Source organism: Anoplophora glabripennis, unplaced genomic scaffold (assembly GCF_000390285.2).
Source record: "Anoplophora glabripennis isolate ALB-LARVAE unplaced genomic scaffold, Agla_2.0 scaffold175, whole genome shotgun sequence".
Lineage (NCBI taxonomy): Eukaryota > Metazoa > Arthropoda > Insecta > Coleoptera > Cerambycidae > Anoplophora > Anoplophora glabripennis.
In genome coordinates, this window is record NW_019416926.1 from 119,747 (window position 1) to 135,675 (window position 15,929).

Consider the following 15,929-nt stretch of genomic DNA (forward strand, 5'->3'; position numbering starts at 1 on the left):
TTAAAGTCACCGCAAGTCACAACAAGCTGTAGTATGCAGTGAATAGTGTATAATGTATCTACCTATCGCCATTATAATAGCAGTCTACATTTTAGTGCCATTAAAACGATTATTCCCTGTGTTAGAAAAATGTCTGGAAGTGTAAGCAAAAAATGGCAAACATTATTTAAAACAAAGCAAGATTTTCCGTATAGTAATCAAGAGTGAATTATTGATAAAAGTCAAATAACAAACTGTCATGTAGGGAATTTTACAGCAAAATTAAGAACGACCAAACTGCAAACAAATATAATTAATCAGTATAATGTCATTATGTAGATATACGTATTTATAGGTATTCATGTTAATTTGAAGTTGTTATGTTTTTGTTTACACAAATTCTATTTTATTTTTTTTTGTAAGAAAATATATTTGTTTCGTTCATATTACCTACATCAGTTATTTTTTTTGTTTAAATATATGTTGGCTTGTGTCATCTGAGCGTCATCTGAAACCGCCGAATCGTGCAGATATTGTAAACATATCTCGGACCGTTTTAGCTAAGCTTGCAATATGAGTCAGTCAGCGAGCCTACTTTGCTGTATGAAGTTGTAAATCAGTATTCGGAGGCAATAAACTAGAATTATCACGTTAATTGTGTTTCATTATATCTCGCTTTTTACTTCAAAAGCTAACATATATTATATTTCTTTCTGCTTCTTTTGTTTACTTGGTTTTTCAAATGTCCCGATTTTTTTTAGTTTGTCCCTTTTTTTATCGCTGTTTTAGCAGTAGTCCTGTTTTAACATACAACAGATCTGGCAACCCTAATTGGCAAAGATCTCCATAATAAAAAATGATGTGGAAATTTATTCCTATTTATTATTTGAGAGCAAATTAATAAAATATTCAAATAGTTGCGTATTATTTTTTATAAAATCTGAATGAAAATTGCGCTCGTGAGCATCAGTTTTTCTATAATATTGTAAATGCAACTAAAAATTTCCAGATGACCTTCCGTTTGACCTTCAAATTTTTTTTTGTGTACTATCTTTCACAGTTTTGATTTAAAAATTAGAATATTTGAGAATTTAGAATCTTACGATTCCAAATTTCTGAGAAATAAATAAATTTTGACAAAAATGTTTTATTTATCTTAATACAAAACAGTAAATTTACTTCTTTTTGGATACACCAACAGTACGTCCACGGCGACCAGTGGTTTTTGTATGTTGACCTCGCACACGAAGACCCCAATAGTGACGCATACCTCTGTGAGCACGAATTTTCTTCATACGTTCTAAATCTTCACGAAGTTTGGAATCTAATGTTGAGGAGGTTAACTATAAGTAAAAAAAAAAACAATATTTAGATGTTTATTTCGGAGAAGATAACATTGCGTAATTCGCACTTAATAGTAACGACTTATCTAAAAACTGTGATTTTGGGATAATTATTAAAATTATTTCAAGTATTTTTCTGCTTTAGACTGAAAAAATCCAAAATATCTAAGTCGGTTGAACGAACGAATGAAGCAAGATACAGGTTCGGAAAGTACCGATGGTCCATCTGCCGTTACGTGAGAGCGATAAAGTAAGACATAGAAATCCATGCGATAGAGAAGGATGGCTATAATGAAGGCGTCTCATAGTCACCGCCCGTTTGGCCCTTCCACAAATAAGATCCACTTCTTATTTGTAGAAGGGCGAAATGGGCGGTGACTATTAGACGCCTTCATTATAGCCATCTTTCTCTATTGCACGGATTTCTATGACTTACTTTGTCGCTCTCACGTAACGGCAGATGGACCACCGGTACTTTCCGACCCTGTATACTTATATTGTGTTTGAAAGTGTGTTATTAATTAATTATAATTTGATAATTTATATAGACAAGCGTGAAGAGAGTGTTATAGTGTTTACGAAGATAGTTGAAACCGTATAAAAACTAAAAGTCGACATCTCTTTATTGTGCAAGTCGGCATTTCTTTATTGCGCCCGGACAGTCCAGGCACACTAAAGAGATGCCAACTTTTAGTTTTATACGGTTTCAACTATCTTCATAAACACTATAATTTAAAGTGAATACTGTAGGACCTGTTTTTAATTGCATTGGAATGCATCTATTTATCTTCTAAATATTAGCTTTATTAATGTGGAAATGTCAAGGTGCGGTTTTTCTGTGTCTTCTATCAGCCGCAAACCGAGTGTTTCTTGTGATGGCCCTTGCAAAAAACAATTTCATGCTGTTTGTGTTAACTTTCCAAATGAAGCTATTTCATATTTGACGTCTATACACTATACAGGGCCTTTCCTGGAGGTGTAGTGCATGTCACTTGCTTGATTCTACTTTTTCTGATAAATGTTTCCGAGAAATTTTTGAAAATAAATGTGCCGAATTATCTAATGATCTCTTGTTTAAATTTAATTTATTGAAAGATGACTTCAAGACAAAATTTTATGATAAACTTTCATAGTGCCTACTGGTACTAATGCTGCTGCTGTTGCTGCTAACTTGCCTCAGTTTTCATATTCAGATAAATTACGTCAGGTACCTCAGCAAAAAATTGTGATTAAACCCAAAAATCCTAAACAGGCTAATGCGCTTACAAAAAATGACATTTTAGTTGCCGTTAATCCAGTTGAGACTGACATCACGATCAGTAATGTGAAGCACATTAAAGATGGTGAAATTCTCTTGGGTTATAATAATTCTGCTGAAGGTAATAAATTTAAGAAAATTGCTGTGGATAAATTATTTACTAATTATGAGGTCCATGAAGTAGACTCTTCAACCGCATATTAAAGTTGTGGGTATTTCAAATCAAGTCAGAGACGATAATCTTGTTGCATACATTAAAAAGCAAAATGAAGTTGTTTTTGATAATTCCTCTTAATGCAGTTATTCGGTTCTGGCCGACGAAGAAGAATAAGAAGTGGATACTTCCGTTTTTCATAAAGCGATTAAGCAAGGACATTTACTTATTGGACTTGATGGATGTACTGTTTATGATGCAATTTCAATGTCTCGTTGTTTTAACTGTAATGGTTATTTTCATGGAAAAAGATCATGTAAAAATAATACTACATGTCCTATCTGTTCACAAAAACATGATGTGAAACAAATTTCAGAAGGAAGTCAGTTGCGTTGTATTAATTGTGTCAACCTAAAAAACTCACAGGGTAGCGATATTAATATCTTGGGATTATGCTAATTGTGTTGCTTATAAGAGAGCCATTCGTAAATTGAAAGTTGACTTGTTTGGAACAGATATATGGGTGAATATACAGTACATATTTAGATTGCGACGGCCCATTAATAAATCTTATACAACAATTAATTAATTTATTGTCTGTATCAATGAAGTGATAAATAATATTTTCATTTATTTAGACCGCATATTCAAATTACGATAACTATTCACTTTAGGCATTTATATGATAAAATAGTGAAAAATATATACTCCCCTGGCTTGTCCCATTAGCAACTTTTACTAGAATTTTAAACATAATTTTTTTTTATTCGACAGCTACAATATTATTTCAATTATAATTATGTAACTAAATAAACGTAAAAACACATTTTCGCAAATTAAGTTGTAAAAATAATTATGAACATAATAATACTGATAAATTTTGACACCACCAGAAAAAAGTGTCACCCTCACCTGGCGAAATCACATGATCAAAATATCGGGTTACAATTACAAACACAGATCTTTGACTTTAAGCGATACGTATTGAATATAATGAATTTACCAACAAGCTAACTGCGTTGAGCCTATTCAATCTATAATCGCGTCAGTGGCTGTTATGCTGTCTTAGAGCTTGCTTGTGCCAGTAGCTGAAGCATTTCCCCTGGTATACATATATTTTTATATTTTATCATTACATAATTTTGCATTGATTAAAAACAATATTAATTGTGACCAGGAGTCATGAATAACTTTTAATTGTAGTAACAAGTACATGTACATAATTGTAATTCGAGGATATGTGCGATTTTGTCACTTCTCTGGCGTCAATCCTCTGGCAGTTTGTACGCCAGGGGAAACACATGTAATCCAGGGGAATGACAAAAAATGTAACTTGATAGTTAATATTTTAACACTTTATTTTACATGTTTTAATTAGTTGCTTATGATAAACATAAGCCAAATATCGTGATGAACGTCAAAAAAAAACAAACGAGAGAAGAGACTGGAAATTTGTCACTGCACTGTGCATAGTGTCACTCCCCTGACCATACATTTTCCCCTTGTGCCTATAAATCTTAAAAAATAGAAATATCTTCTGGTCCTTATCATTGCAGATACATAAATATTGCCAACTTGTGAAATAATTAATACTATATTAAATTGATTAACCTTTCTTTGGGGACACCGAAAATACATTTACTGTATAATCACCCATATAGCAACTATCTGACAATAACTTGTGGCCTTTAGGTATTTCTGCATCTATCCATTCTAATACTTTTAATAAACAGATTACTCAGTTAACGGTTTACTATCAGAATATGTGTGGTCTTAATGGTAAAATGGTTGAGTTGTTTAATAGTTCTGCTGCAAGTAAAAACCAGATTATAGCAGTAACAGAGAGTTGGCTTGATGTTAATGTTCATAATTTTTAATTATTTGATTCCTGAGATGTGACCGTAATTTTATTGATACTAACTTATCAAGGGGTAGTGGAGTCTTACTAGCAGTTGATTCGTCTTTATCTGCAACGGATTTGTGTCTGAAATCTGATATGCAGTTCAATGAACTGTATTTGATTGATATTATTGGAATTCAAATTAAAATTAACTTTTATTCATATTACATAATTTTATTCTATATTCCACCAAATACCTCCTTAGAGTGTTATAATTCAATTTTTGAAATTTTAAGTTCATTAAAATTTATCTACAGTAGTAATATTCTTTTAGTTGGGAGATTTTTATTTTACAGAATATTCAACATACTAACAGACTGCTGAACAGTCCAGTCAAGTAAATTCGTTATTAAATTTCTGTAACTTCTTAGAATGGGATCAGTACAATTTCACTAATAACAGTTATGGTAGAATACTTGATCTTCTGCTTTCTAATATGCAATGCTCTGTGCATGGTGCTGTTGATGCTTTAGTTAAGGAAGATTTACATCATCCTTCTATTATAATTTTTTTTAGTGGAAAAACCGTATAAATGTAAAAGTGAATTGGTTGATGTTGAATTTTATAATTATCGGAAAGCTAATTTACTTGAGCTATATACTGAACTAGCATCTACCAATTGGTATTGTTTGCAAGATTATTCTGATATTAATTAAGCCTTTTGTAATTGTTATGATAAACTATTTTCTCTAATTGATAAATATGTCCCTAAAACTACAACAAAAGGTAGAAACTATCCACCTTGGTTTACTAAGAATATTATTAAAAGTATTAAATTAAAGCATAAAGCTTTGCGTGATTATAAAAGATTTGATGACCCTCTAGCTTGCCAGGAATTTGAATTTTTACTAACATATATAAAGAATGAAATTAAATGTGAATACTTGAAATAATGTCGTAACACAGAACAGTATTAAAATCAATCCCAATAAATTCTGGCAATTTATCAATATGAAAAAGAATAACAACAGCTTGCCAAGTACAATGCATTACCACGATAATTCTTATGAAGGTACTGCTGAAGTGGTCGAGATGTTTGCTCAGTTCTTTAGTAGTACTTTTATTAAGTCCAGTTTTATTTGTCGACTCATAACGGATACAGCCACTGCATTGTTTCAACTGAATCAGTTCACAGAAACAGAAGTGATGGGCCCAGATAAAATCCCTACATTTGTACTTAATGATTGTGCCTGTGTTTTAGCTATACCTCTTACCATCTTGTTTAATTTGTCTATTATATGTAATACTTATCCTAGTGTATTAAAAAACACTAAAGTAATTCCTGTTTATAAACAAGGTGAAAGAAATAAAGTTGAAAATTATAGACCTATAACAATTGTCAATAATTTTTCTAAAGCTTATGACTTTCTTCTATATGATTTTATTTTTTCATTTGCAAAGAATCGAATAAGCGAATATCAACATGGTTTTTTTAAGGGCAGATCCACCACCTCCAACCTTCTGTGTATAACTCAATATATCTCGAGTGTTGTTGCAAATTTATAGAATTTCTATATATATTTTAAATATTTTGATTGTCATAAATAAAGAAAAAGAACGTGACATTCTCAAACAGATTTTTTGAAAAATATATATAATTTTGTTAACAGTACCGAAATCTATAACGAATACGTGTGCTACTAATCATCACTCTCATTTTGAACTCTCGTGTTGCTGCAGACGGGTAGTTTGTATGTGTACACGAAATTATTGGCGATCGTGACAGGATCTGAGAGTGATTAGAGAAATCGTATTATAGAAAGGTCGGTGCAGATTATTCCTTGTATTTTGGAGAATTGTACAAACTTTTACGTCATGTGAGCTTTTGTATCTGACACTTGACGTTTAGTGGTTTTGACCAGAGATTGTAAAGATATGGCTACAGAAATAGAAAAGAAAAGGAAAAGTCGTAGAGTTATGCGGGCATCGTTTACGCGGGTGTTGAAGGAAATTGACTCAATGCTGCAAACTGACAGTCCTGATTTCCGACAAATAGATGTTTCATTTGAAATACTAGAAATGAAGTTTGAGGAATTAAAAGTTGTGGATTCCGAAATATATGAAGCGATCCTGGAGACGACGAGTGAAGAAGGGTTACTGCAAGAAATAGATGCTGCTGACGACTACAAGAGGAAATTCATTCTGCTGCGTTCTCGTTATGATGAGTTTGTGGGAAAATCCAAAGGACAGCAGCCTCTCTTAGAAGCAAGGTCGGTTCATCATGATAGTGCTTGTTCAGGCCTAAAATAGAATTTAAACGGTTTGGCGGATTTGACTGGTTATCGTTTTGGGCGCAATTCAAGAAAATCCATGAAGATCCAGACATTGATAACCATGATAAGATTGAATATCTAGTACAGGCTACTGTTGAGGCTAGCAGAGACAGACAATTAGTGGAAAGTTTCCCGGCAATGGGAGAAAATTATGAGAAGATTGTTGAGAGCATGCAATCGAGATTTGGTCAGGAAGATTTACAAATTGAAGTTTATGTTCGCGAATTACTAAAGCTCGTAATAAATAATGCAATTGCTCCCAATAAAATATCACTTTCTGCTTTATATGATCGCATAGAGACACAATTAAGAGCTTTAGAAACATTAGGTATCACTTCTGAAAAATGCTCCGCGATGCTTTTTCCGCTTATAGAATCCTGTTTATCCAATGATTTATTAAGGGCCTGGCAGAGATCTCACTTTAGTTCTTTGAAACATTATACTTCTCGCGATTGTGTATCACAGGATGAAGGTGATAGTACTTTAGAAATTCGACTTCAGAGTTTAATGGTCTTTTTGAAGAACGAAGTGCAGAATGAGCAACGTATATCCCTGGCTGTTGAAGGATTTGGTTTGTCATCTGTTAGCGGAATTATCGACAGTGACGTGAAAAAGAGGAGACCAATTTAGACAGCTCCTATATCTACTGCTACACATTTGATGAATTATGAGGCCGCTAAGTGTCTTTTGTGAAGGTACACATGCAAGTGATTCCTGCTTTAAAGCACAAAAAATGTGTATTCAAAACAAGAAAGAAACTTTGATGAAGAAGAGTGCTTGTTTCCGATGTTTAAAAGTAGGACACCAGACAAAGAAATGTCGTACTCGTTTGCAATGCGTCATTTGTAGAAAATCTCATGCTACCTTGATGTGTACTGATTTAACAGTGAATAAAACTTCCGCTGATATACACAGAGCACTGTTAATGAAAATTGTGCTAAAGACAATTCCCTGGCTAACTAACTATTCGACTCCACTGGTCTTCCTACAAACTTTACGTGTAACGATAAGTTCTAAATTTGGTTATAAGGAAATTCGTGCTTTAATTGATACTGGTTCAGAACGTTCTTATATTTTAAAGTCAACTGCTATGGAATTGGGATGTTCACCTAAATCTACAGAAAAAATCATACATTGTCTTTTTGGTGGTACCGAAAAAGTAAACAGGCACCAATGTTTTGAAATTACAATCAGCAAAGAAAAATACTCATGTGCTTTTGAAGTTCTTGACCAAAACATAATTTGCAAGGAAGTATATCCTATATCCCAAGGTCCCTGGATAGAAGAAGTTCGTTGTTTAGGTATTCAAATATCTGATGTAAATAATTCAGGACCTATCGAACTTTTAATTGGAGCGGATGTGGCAGGAAAACTTTATACAGGAGGGAAAGAGGCATTACAATGTGGTCTGGTGGCAATTGAAACAACTGTGGGTTGGACGTTGATGGGAAAAGTTCCTATAGATAAACCTATTTCGACGGTTGCTATGATCAGTTTATCTCTACTGATCAAAGAAGCTTCTATTGCAGATTTGTGGGATTTAGACACATTAGGAATAAAAGAAACAGCGGAAATAAAGTATAAAAGTGATATGGCAAGAGCGGCGAAGGAACTCTTCTTACAGACAGTGCAAATTAACGAAGAAAATTGTTATGAAGTGAGACTTCCCTGGTTAGAAGACCACCTCCATATACTGTTAGGGTTCAAGGTTACGTCGATGCCGAGTTCTAAAAGACTCCATTGAAAGTCATATGTTGATAGGTCTGTCCTGTCATAACAGTAATAAATTTAAGGGTATCGGCACACGCGGCTGAGTACACAGTGTGTCGAAACGGGAATAAGATTATTAACTTTTTGGACCCCGTCGATATAACATGTAAAATATTTTTTTCTAATAAATTGTGAATTTTGAAAAGTGGTCTTAATAATACCTACAAATTATAATATTGCTAAGAAGAGGTTAAGTTCTACTGTACAGAAATTGAAAGGTCAAAAGTTAGTAGAAGCTTATGATGCTGTTTTTCAACAGTGGTTAGAAGAAGATATAATAGAACTGGACAAGGTGAGTGATAAAACACAAGGACATTTCCTTCCACACAGACCTGTTATTAAAGAGAACAGTACTACAAGAATAAGACCTGTGTTTGACGCATGGGCTCGAGAAAAGAATGGACCATCCCTCAATGACTGTTTGGAGAAGGGTATGAATTTAATTGAGGAAATACCTTCCTTTCTAATAAGATTTCGAGAGAATCGTATTAGCGTTATAAATGACATTCGTAAAGGATTTTTGCAAATAAATGTAAACAAAAAGGGCAGAGAGTATTTGAAATTCTTGTGGCTTGATACAGATGGAAACGAAATTATGTATCGACACAAACGCGTGGTGTTTGGGGTTAATTGTAGTCCATTCTTACTTGGGGTCACAATTGAATATCATCTGTCAAAGTGTTTAGAAAAATGTCAAAAAAGTGAAACGGTGTATTCAGAAGAGACAGTTAAGAAACTATCAAAAAGTTTTTATCTAGATAATTGTGCAACTAGCGTCGTAGACAAAAACACTCGAGAGAGGTTTATTTCAGAAGTAAAATTGGTCATGCTTGAAGCCAAATTTGATCTAAGAGGGTGGGAGTTTATGGAGAGTTAAGCATAGATGAAGATCCTGTATCCGTTTTAGGTCTTATTTGGCATAAAGACGAGGATATTTAGAGGATAAATGTAGAGCACTGGTACGACTCGATCAATTCTGACAATATATTAGTGACTAAAAGATTGATTCTTTCAATGCCTCAACGGGTGTTTTATGTGATTGGATTTACTAGTCCTACTACCTTGATACCGAAATTATTATTGCAACAAATTTGGAAAAAACAAATACTGTGGGATGGACAGGTAGATTCTGAAACTGAAAATACATTTCGAAAGTGGTTAGAAGACTTGTCCTATCTGTGTCAAATAGAAATCACGCGCTGGATTAGGTCTCGGTTGCGAAAAAGTGGAACATATAAGCTTGCACACTTTTTGCAATACAAGTAAGAATGCATTTTCTACTGTTGTTTTCTTAAGAGTCATTAGCAACAGTAGGGTAATAGTGAACTTATTGAGTGCTAAAGCACCTCTTAGAAATTTGACAATACCTAGACTTGGAACTGTTGGCAGCTGTCATTGGAGCTCATTTATATGTCAATGTCATACAAAATTTAAAGTATGGTGTACCAGATTATGATACCATTGACAGATCATCTTTGTGCAGAAAGTTGCGATGTAAACAGAAGTTGAGCGACGATCTAAGGAAAAGATTTTGTACGGAGTATTTAGGGCAATTGAAAACTATTTGCAATAGAAAACTATATCGCGAGGTAAGAATCGGTGATATCGTATTAATTGGCAACAATGTAGTTAAACGTGTTGACTGGCCGCTTGGTCGTATAGTGGAACTTATACATGGCAAAGACAATAAAGTTAGGCTGGTTAAAGTGAATACCAAGAGGGGACAATTGCTTACACCAGTTCAACGTCTTTATCCTTTGGAATGCATCGACTCGTCATTAGAGGAAACCACGGATCCAGGTACAAGTAGACGAAAACAAGAACTCGACGTTCCTATACATCCACAAGATGTTATACTGCCTGAACCTGAAGATTTTAGAAGTAAACCTGAAAATTGTGCGGGAGCGACATTAAAAAGCAGAGTACCCGTTATTATGCATAGTGGTCGTGTGTTTAAGCCTCCCTTAAAATTATGTTATTAAAGGTGTACCTGATAATTGTAGAATTATAGCCGATTCAATTTCGAGCAGGACGAAACGGCCGCGCTCTCTGCTTCCCCCACCACCACCACCACCACTCGTTGGTGGTGGTGGTGGTGGGGGAAGCAGAGACCAGTGACCCATTTTTTCGATTTTTTCGATTTTTACCATAATAATCATGATTCATTCGGTTTGTAACTAGACATGTTTTGTAAAAAATTTAATTGCAAACATTTTTTTCCTCTTCCATTTTCCAATAGAAAGAAAAATATGACATTTTTCGAATTTTTTTAACATATTGTGCCACCAAAAGTTAAGCCCACGTTTTTTTTTTATGCGCATAGAAAAATTTTCATTTCTAGTGATATTTGAAAACCAAAAAGCCAAAAATCTTCGTGGATATACGATTTACTTAAATATGGCTTTTTGAAACAGATACCGTCTGGACTAAATCTGCTTTAAACAAAATTGTTTTATGGTGCAATGTTAACAACTAGGTTTTGTACTATGCTGTTCTAAGGATTTTAATGATTCCTCTACTTTTAAATTGTTATATTCAGCTTTTGTTAAATCTAAATTAGAGTATTCCTGCACTGTGTGGTCACCCTATTATAATATTTACATAACTAATATTGAGAGTTCAGAGACGTTTCTTAAAGGCTGCAGTTTTTAGAGTGGATGGCAATTATCCACCTGTTGGTATCCCTCAATGTGATCTTTTAAATAGATTTTCATTTCGCAGTTTAGAGGAATGTAGAACGATTGCACAATTGATATTTTTATATAAGTTATTACATAACGCAATTGACTGTCCTTTACTTTCATTGTTTAAATTTTAAGTCAAAATTTATTACATTTGTAAATGGTTCTGTAAACTCTAAAGCATACTACAAAAAAAAGGTACCTATACTTGTCAAAATTCGGTAGCATGTACCATTTTCGAGAAAAATGAAGTTGCAGAAATGCGGGATAATTTCAGTATCTACTAGTATTTCGAGTTTACACATTTATTTAATTGTGCAGCTGTTTTGTTTTGTATGTCTCGGAGTCTGTTTCCTAATATTTTCCTGTTTTTATCACTTTTTTAAAGCATTCATGTCGATCAACAAGTCAGTCCATTCAACAATTGTTTATTTTAGTAATGGTAGTGGTAGTAGTTTACAAAATCTAAAATTAGTTAATAATAGATAATTAATTACCATAATCTGTTTATTCTGATTTACGTTTTTAAATGTTAGTTTACAACAAACTGAAACTTAAAATAAATATTTTTTTTTTTAGTTAATAACATGTTTTACAATTTAACTGTTTCATGTGATATGTAAGAAATAAAAATTATAGTCTTAAATGCAAATACTGTTGGTAGTTAAATGTCTTCAGCTCATTCAATGATAAGGTCCTCTTTCAATTTAATATTTTGTTAATGTACTTGTGCCGCTTTATGTGAGCAAAAAAAATGCAACTTCATTCTTCTCGAAAATGGTACATGCTACCGAATTTCGACAAGTATACCTTTCTTTTGTAGTATCCCTTAGAGTTTATAGAACCATTTAGAAATGTAATAAATTTTGACTTTTAACATATTTTTTCCTTTGATTGTACCCCTTCAATTACCTGTATCAGCGACACTGCTTTTCAGAAAGAAACCGTTTGCACGTAATTCTTAACGAACAGTTGATATTTACTCGTGTACAAATTTTGACATTTTTATCTTTAGCCGATTTAAAGATAATTAAGGAAAACCATTTGGAAAGTGACAACTTCAATGCACTGTACCTCGAAAACAGGTCATCTAAGAAAAAAACTTTACATGAACTACCCCTATTATTTTCCCATGAGGAACTTGCACACAAATTTTTGAAACATGGACAGGACACCCGGTATAGTATAAGTGACTACCGACGCTTTAAAAATTCGGAACTTTTTTTTTTTTTGACTTAATAAAATTAATAAATCCTCATTACTATCTACGTTACTAATTCTCTGATTTAGTGGCAAGTGACAGTTGCTATGAGATAAATAGAGGTAAATCTGACTCAAAAACCTGCAAACTGTGACAACAGTTCAGTAAAAATGTTTAAATTATTTATTAATAATCTTTAAAATGTCGCAAACTGTATGAAACTTTGAATAAAATTACATGAATAATGCTTCTCAGATTTCACATAATTAGTGACCAATCCACATAATTCTTTTATTAAAATTTCTTTTGTTTGCTAGATTATTTTGCACAGGCTACCAGCTAATATCATTATAAATAAAAACAATATAGCCGTTTTACTGTGCCTCAGAACAAGTATGCAAATTCAACTTACAAATCTGCATGCAATAGACCTTTTTAGTAGTGACGTCACATAAACCAAATAATAGGCAACCCCATAGTGCACATTGTCATTAAGAATTTCTCAATATTTTTACTAGATCGATTTTCGACCTCATGTAGTTTGCACATAAGTGCCAAAAAAATGACCCCTTTGTCATGACCTTAAATATTTCAAATTTGGGAAAATGTGTTTCTTAAACAATGTTAATTGTTCATAACAAATGTTCTTAAAGCTACATAAAATGTACAGTCCTGCGTAGTGTCATGTGAAACATCCAGGTTAGAATTTTGAAAAAATTTTTTTCTGAAAAACTGGGTTCGACCGCACAAAAATGACTTCAGATTTGTATTCAACACTAGCGAACATTTTTTGAAGATTTGGGAGGGTCACTATACTAAATAATTAACGAAAATAAATTGCTTTAGATGTTACTTTAATAAAATTTATCTACCTTAGTGTTCTATATATTGGTTCATTAATCTTCATACAAGCTACTAAGTTTTTCCCATTTATTTTGGAACCCTGACTTAGTATTACTTTCAAAAATAAAGTATTAAATTTCAATTCAAAATTTGTAAACCAATTTAATAAGAAAATGAAGGAAGCATTTGTCCATGCTGCAGATTTGATAGTCATACCTATGGCGCATCCAGACATTGAACTAACCTGGTTGTATTTTCCATCAATTATATCTTTTTGTCTATTGAGGAACCAGTCTGGAATTTTATATTGTCGAGGATTCGACATAATAGTAACTATCTTTTCAACCTCCTCTTCAGAACATTCCCCAGCACGTTTATCCAAATCCACATCAGCCTTCTTTAACACAATATTGGAATAGCGTCTTCCTACACCCTTAATAGCTGTAAGAGCAAACATAACTTTTCTTTTTCCATCGATATTCGTACCCAAAATACGAAGAATATGTTGGAATTTTTCTGGTATTACGAGAGACTACAAAAAAATAAAAATGTATGGTTATGTTCCAATATTTAAAAATACATACATATTTTTTTTAAATATTTGAAGGGCACATATTTTTATGATAACCACGAAATATATAGAGTTCAAAAATTTTTCTTTGGTATAAGATTCTTTAGAAAATATAAGATAACAAAATAAAACTTCAAAACTCACCATTTTCCTTCGTGACAAACTTGCGAAAGGCAGAAAATAAATGCAGTCAGTATTACCAAACTAACCAAACCATAGAAAAAGATACCAAACAAAAAACAAAGCCAAGCAAATTCTTCAAAACCTTAGAATATAAAATAGGATCTTATAATATAAGAACAAAACTACAAGCCAGTATTGCCAATATTTGCCAATTCTATTTCGAATCGCTATTCAAAACCCATGAATGAAGCCAATTTTNAGAATTTTGTTATATATATATATATATATAAACCAGTAATTTATTTGGGATTGCAGTGAACAGTGCTCAGAGCAAGTACAATAAGAACACTGTGTTGTTGTCAAGCTTTCGGAAATGTATATTTCCTTTCTCAAGACATCTATAAAATATAACAAAAACAATGCTTAAAATAATAAGTTATAAAAGCTTATTATATACTTACAAACGTGAGATTAAATTAGAAAACCATCAAAAAGGAGAAATACATTGTTAAAATTTATACACATAACAAATAATTTTAATTATAACAATGGTTCTGTATTTCTTCTTTTTGATGGTTTTCTAATTTAATCTCACGTTTGTAAGTATATAATAAGCTTTTATAACTTACTATTCTATTTTTTTTGTTATATTTTATAGATGTCTTGAGAAAGGAAATAAACATTTCCGAAAGCTTGACAAAAACACAGTGTTCTTATTGTACTAACCCTTAGGACTGTCGACTGCAATCCCAAATACATCACTGGTTTTTTTCTTAACTAGTCACTCAAACTACCCTTCCTGCTCTCTCTCTCTCTCTCTCTCTCTATATATATATATATACAGGATGTCTCACGGTGACGGCCCATTAGAATTATTTCAGAACTACTTTGATCGAACATAAAATAAAGAGTGCACCAAAGAACCCCTCACAAAACATATGGAAATTGAACACCGGTCAATTTTTATGAAACCGTATTTTGACAGTCCTCGTCATGCTGATCAAAAGTATCAATGGGCACGAAGCCCTACAACCCCTTCCAACCCCCCCAAAACCACCCCTAATAAACTTGACAGATTACAGGTCAATTGGCTTACCGTAATATTTCACTACTGTAGTCGAACCTACAGACACCTAAACCATAACTAGGCTTAAGACTATCAATGGCCACCGAACCCTGCAACCCCCACCAACCCCCCAAAGGTCAGGGGGATGCACTTGGCAGATTATCGGTCAATAAAACTATCGAAATATTTTACTATTGCAGTCGAACATACTATTGCAAATTTATAGAATTTCTATATTATTTTAAATATTTTGATTGTAAAAAATAATCTGTTAGAGAATCAATATCGCCATAATGTGAAATATTTTTCAATTATAAAAAAGGAGGCAATTGTAAAATAAAGAAAAAGAACGTGACATTCTCAGAGTTTTTTGAAAAAATATATATAATTTTGTTAACACTACCGAAATCTATAATAAATACGTGTGCTTCTAATCATCACTCTCATTTTGAACTCTCGTGTTGCTGGAGACGGGTAGTTTGTATATGTACACGAAATTATTGGCGACCGTGACAGGACCTGAAAGTGATTATATAGAAAAATCGTATTATAGAAAGGTCGGTGCAGATTATTCCTTGTACTTTGGAGAATTGTACAAACTTTTACGTCGTGTGAGCTTTTGTATCTGACACTTGACGTTTAGTGGTTTTGACCAGAGATTGTAAAGATATGGCTACAGAAATAGAAAAGAAAAGGAAAAGTCGTTATGCGGGCATCGTTTACGCCGGTGTTGAAGGAAATTGACTCAATGCTGCAAACTGACAGTC

General features: G+C 32.9%; 1 protein-coding gene across 1 annotated transcript; it reads right to left on the bottom strand.

Annotated features, from left to right (window-relative positions):
- Positions 1-1,110: 1,110 nt before the first annotated feature.
- LOC108904787 (40S ribosomal protein S18) lies at positions 1,111-14,222 on the bottom strand. Its single transcript, XM_018707463.1, has 3 exons — positions 14,118-14,222; positions 13,647-13,934; positions 1,111-1,322 (listed from the first exon to the last, which is right to left on the bottom strand). The coding sequence occupies exons 1-3, from the start codon at positions 14,118-14,120 to the stop codon at positions 1,155-1,157; spliced, it is 459 nt and encodes a 152-aa protein (XP_018562979.1). The 5' UTR covers positions 14,121-14,222; the 3' UTR covers positions 1,111-1,154.
- Positions 14,223-15,929: the final 1,707 nt, after the last annotated feature.

Bases quoted from the DNA above. Each gene is read 5' to 3' on its own strand.
- LOC108904787 (XM_018707463.1), bottom strand. The intron at 1,323-13,646 runs GTTAGTTCAATG...TTTTACTTATAG, and splicing joins TTGATGGAAAATACAACCAG to TTAACCTCCTCAACATTAGA.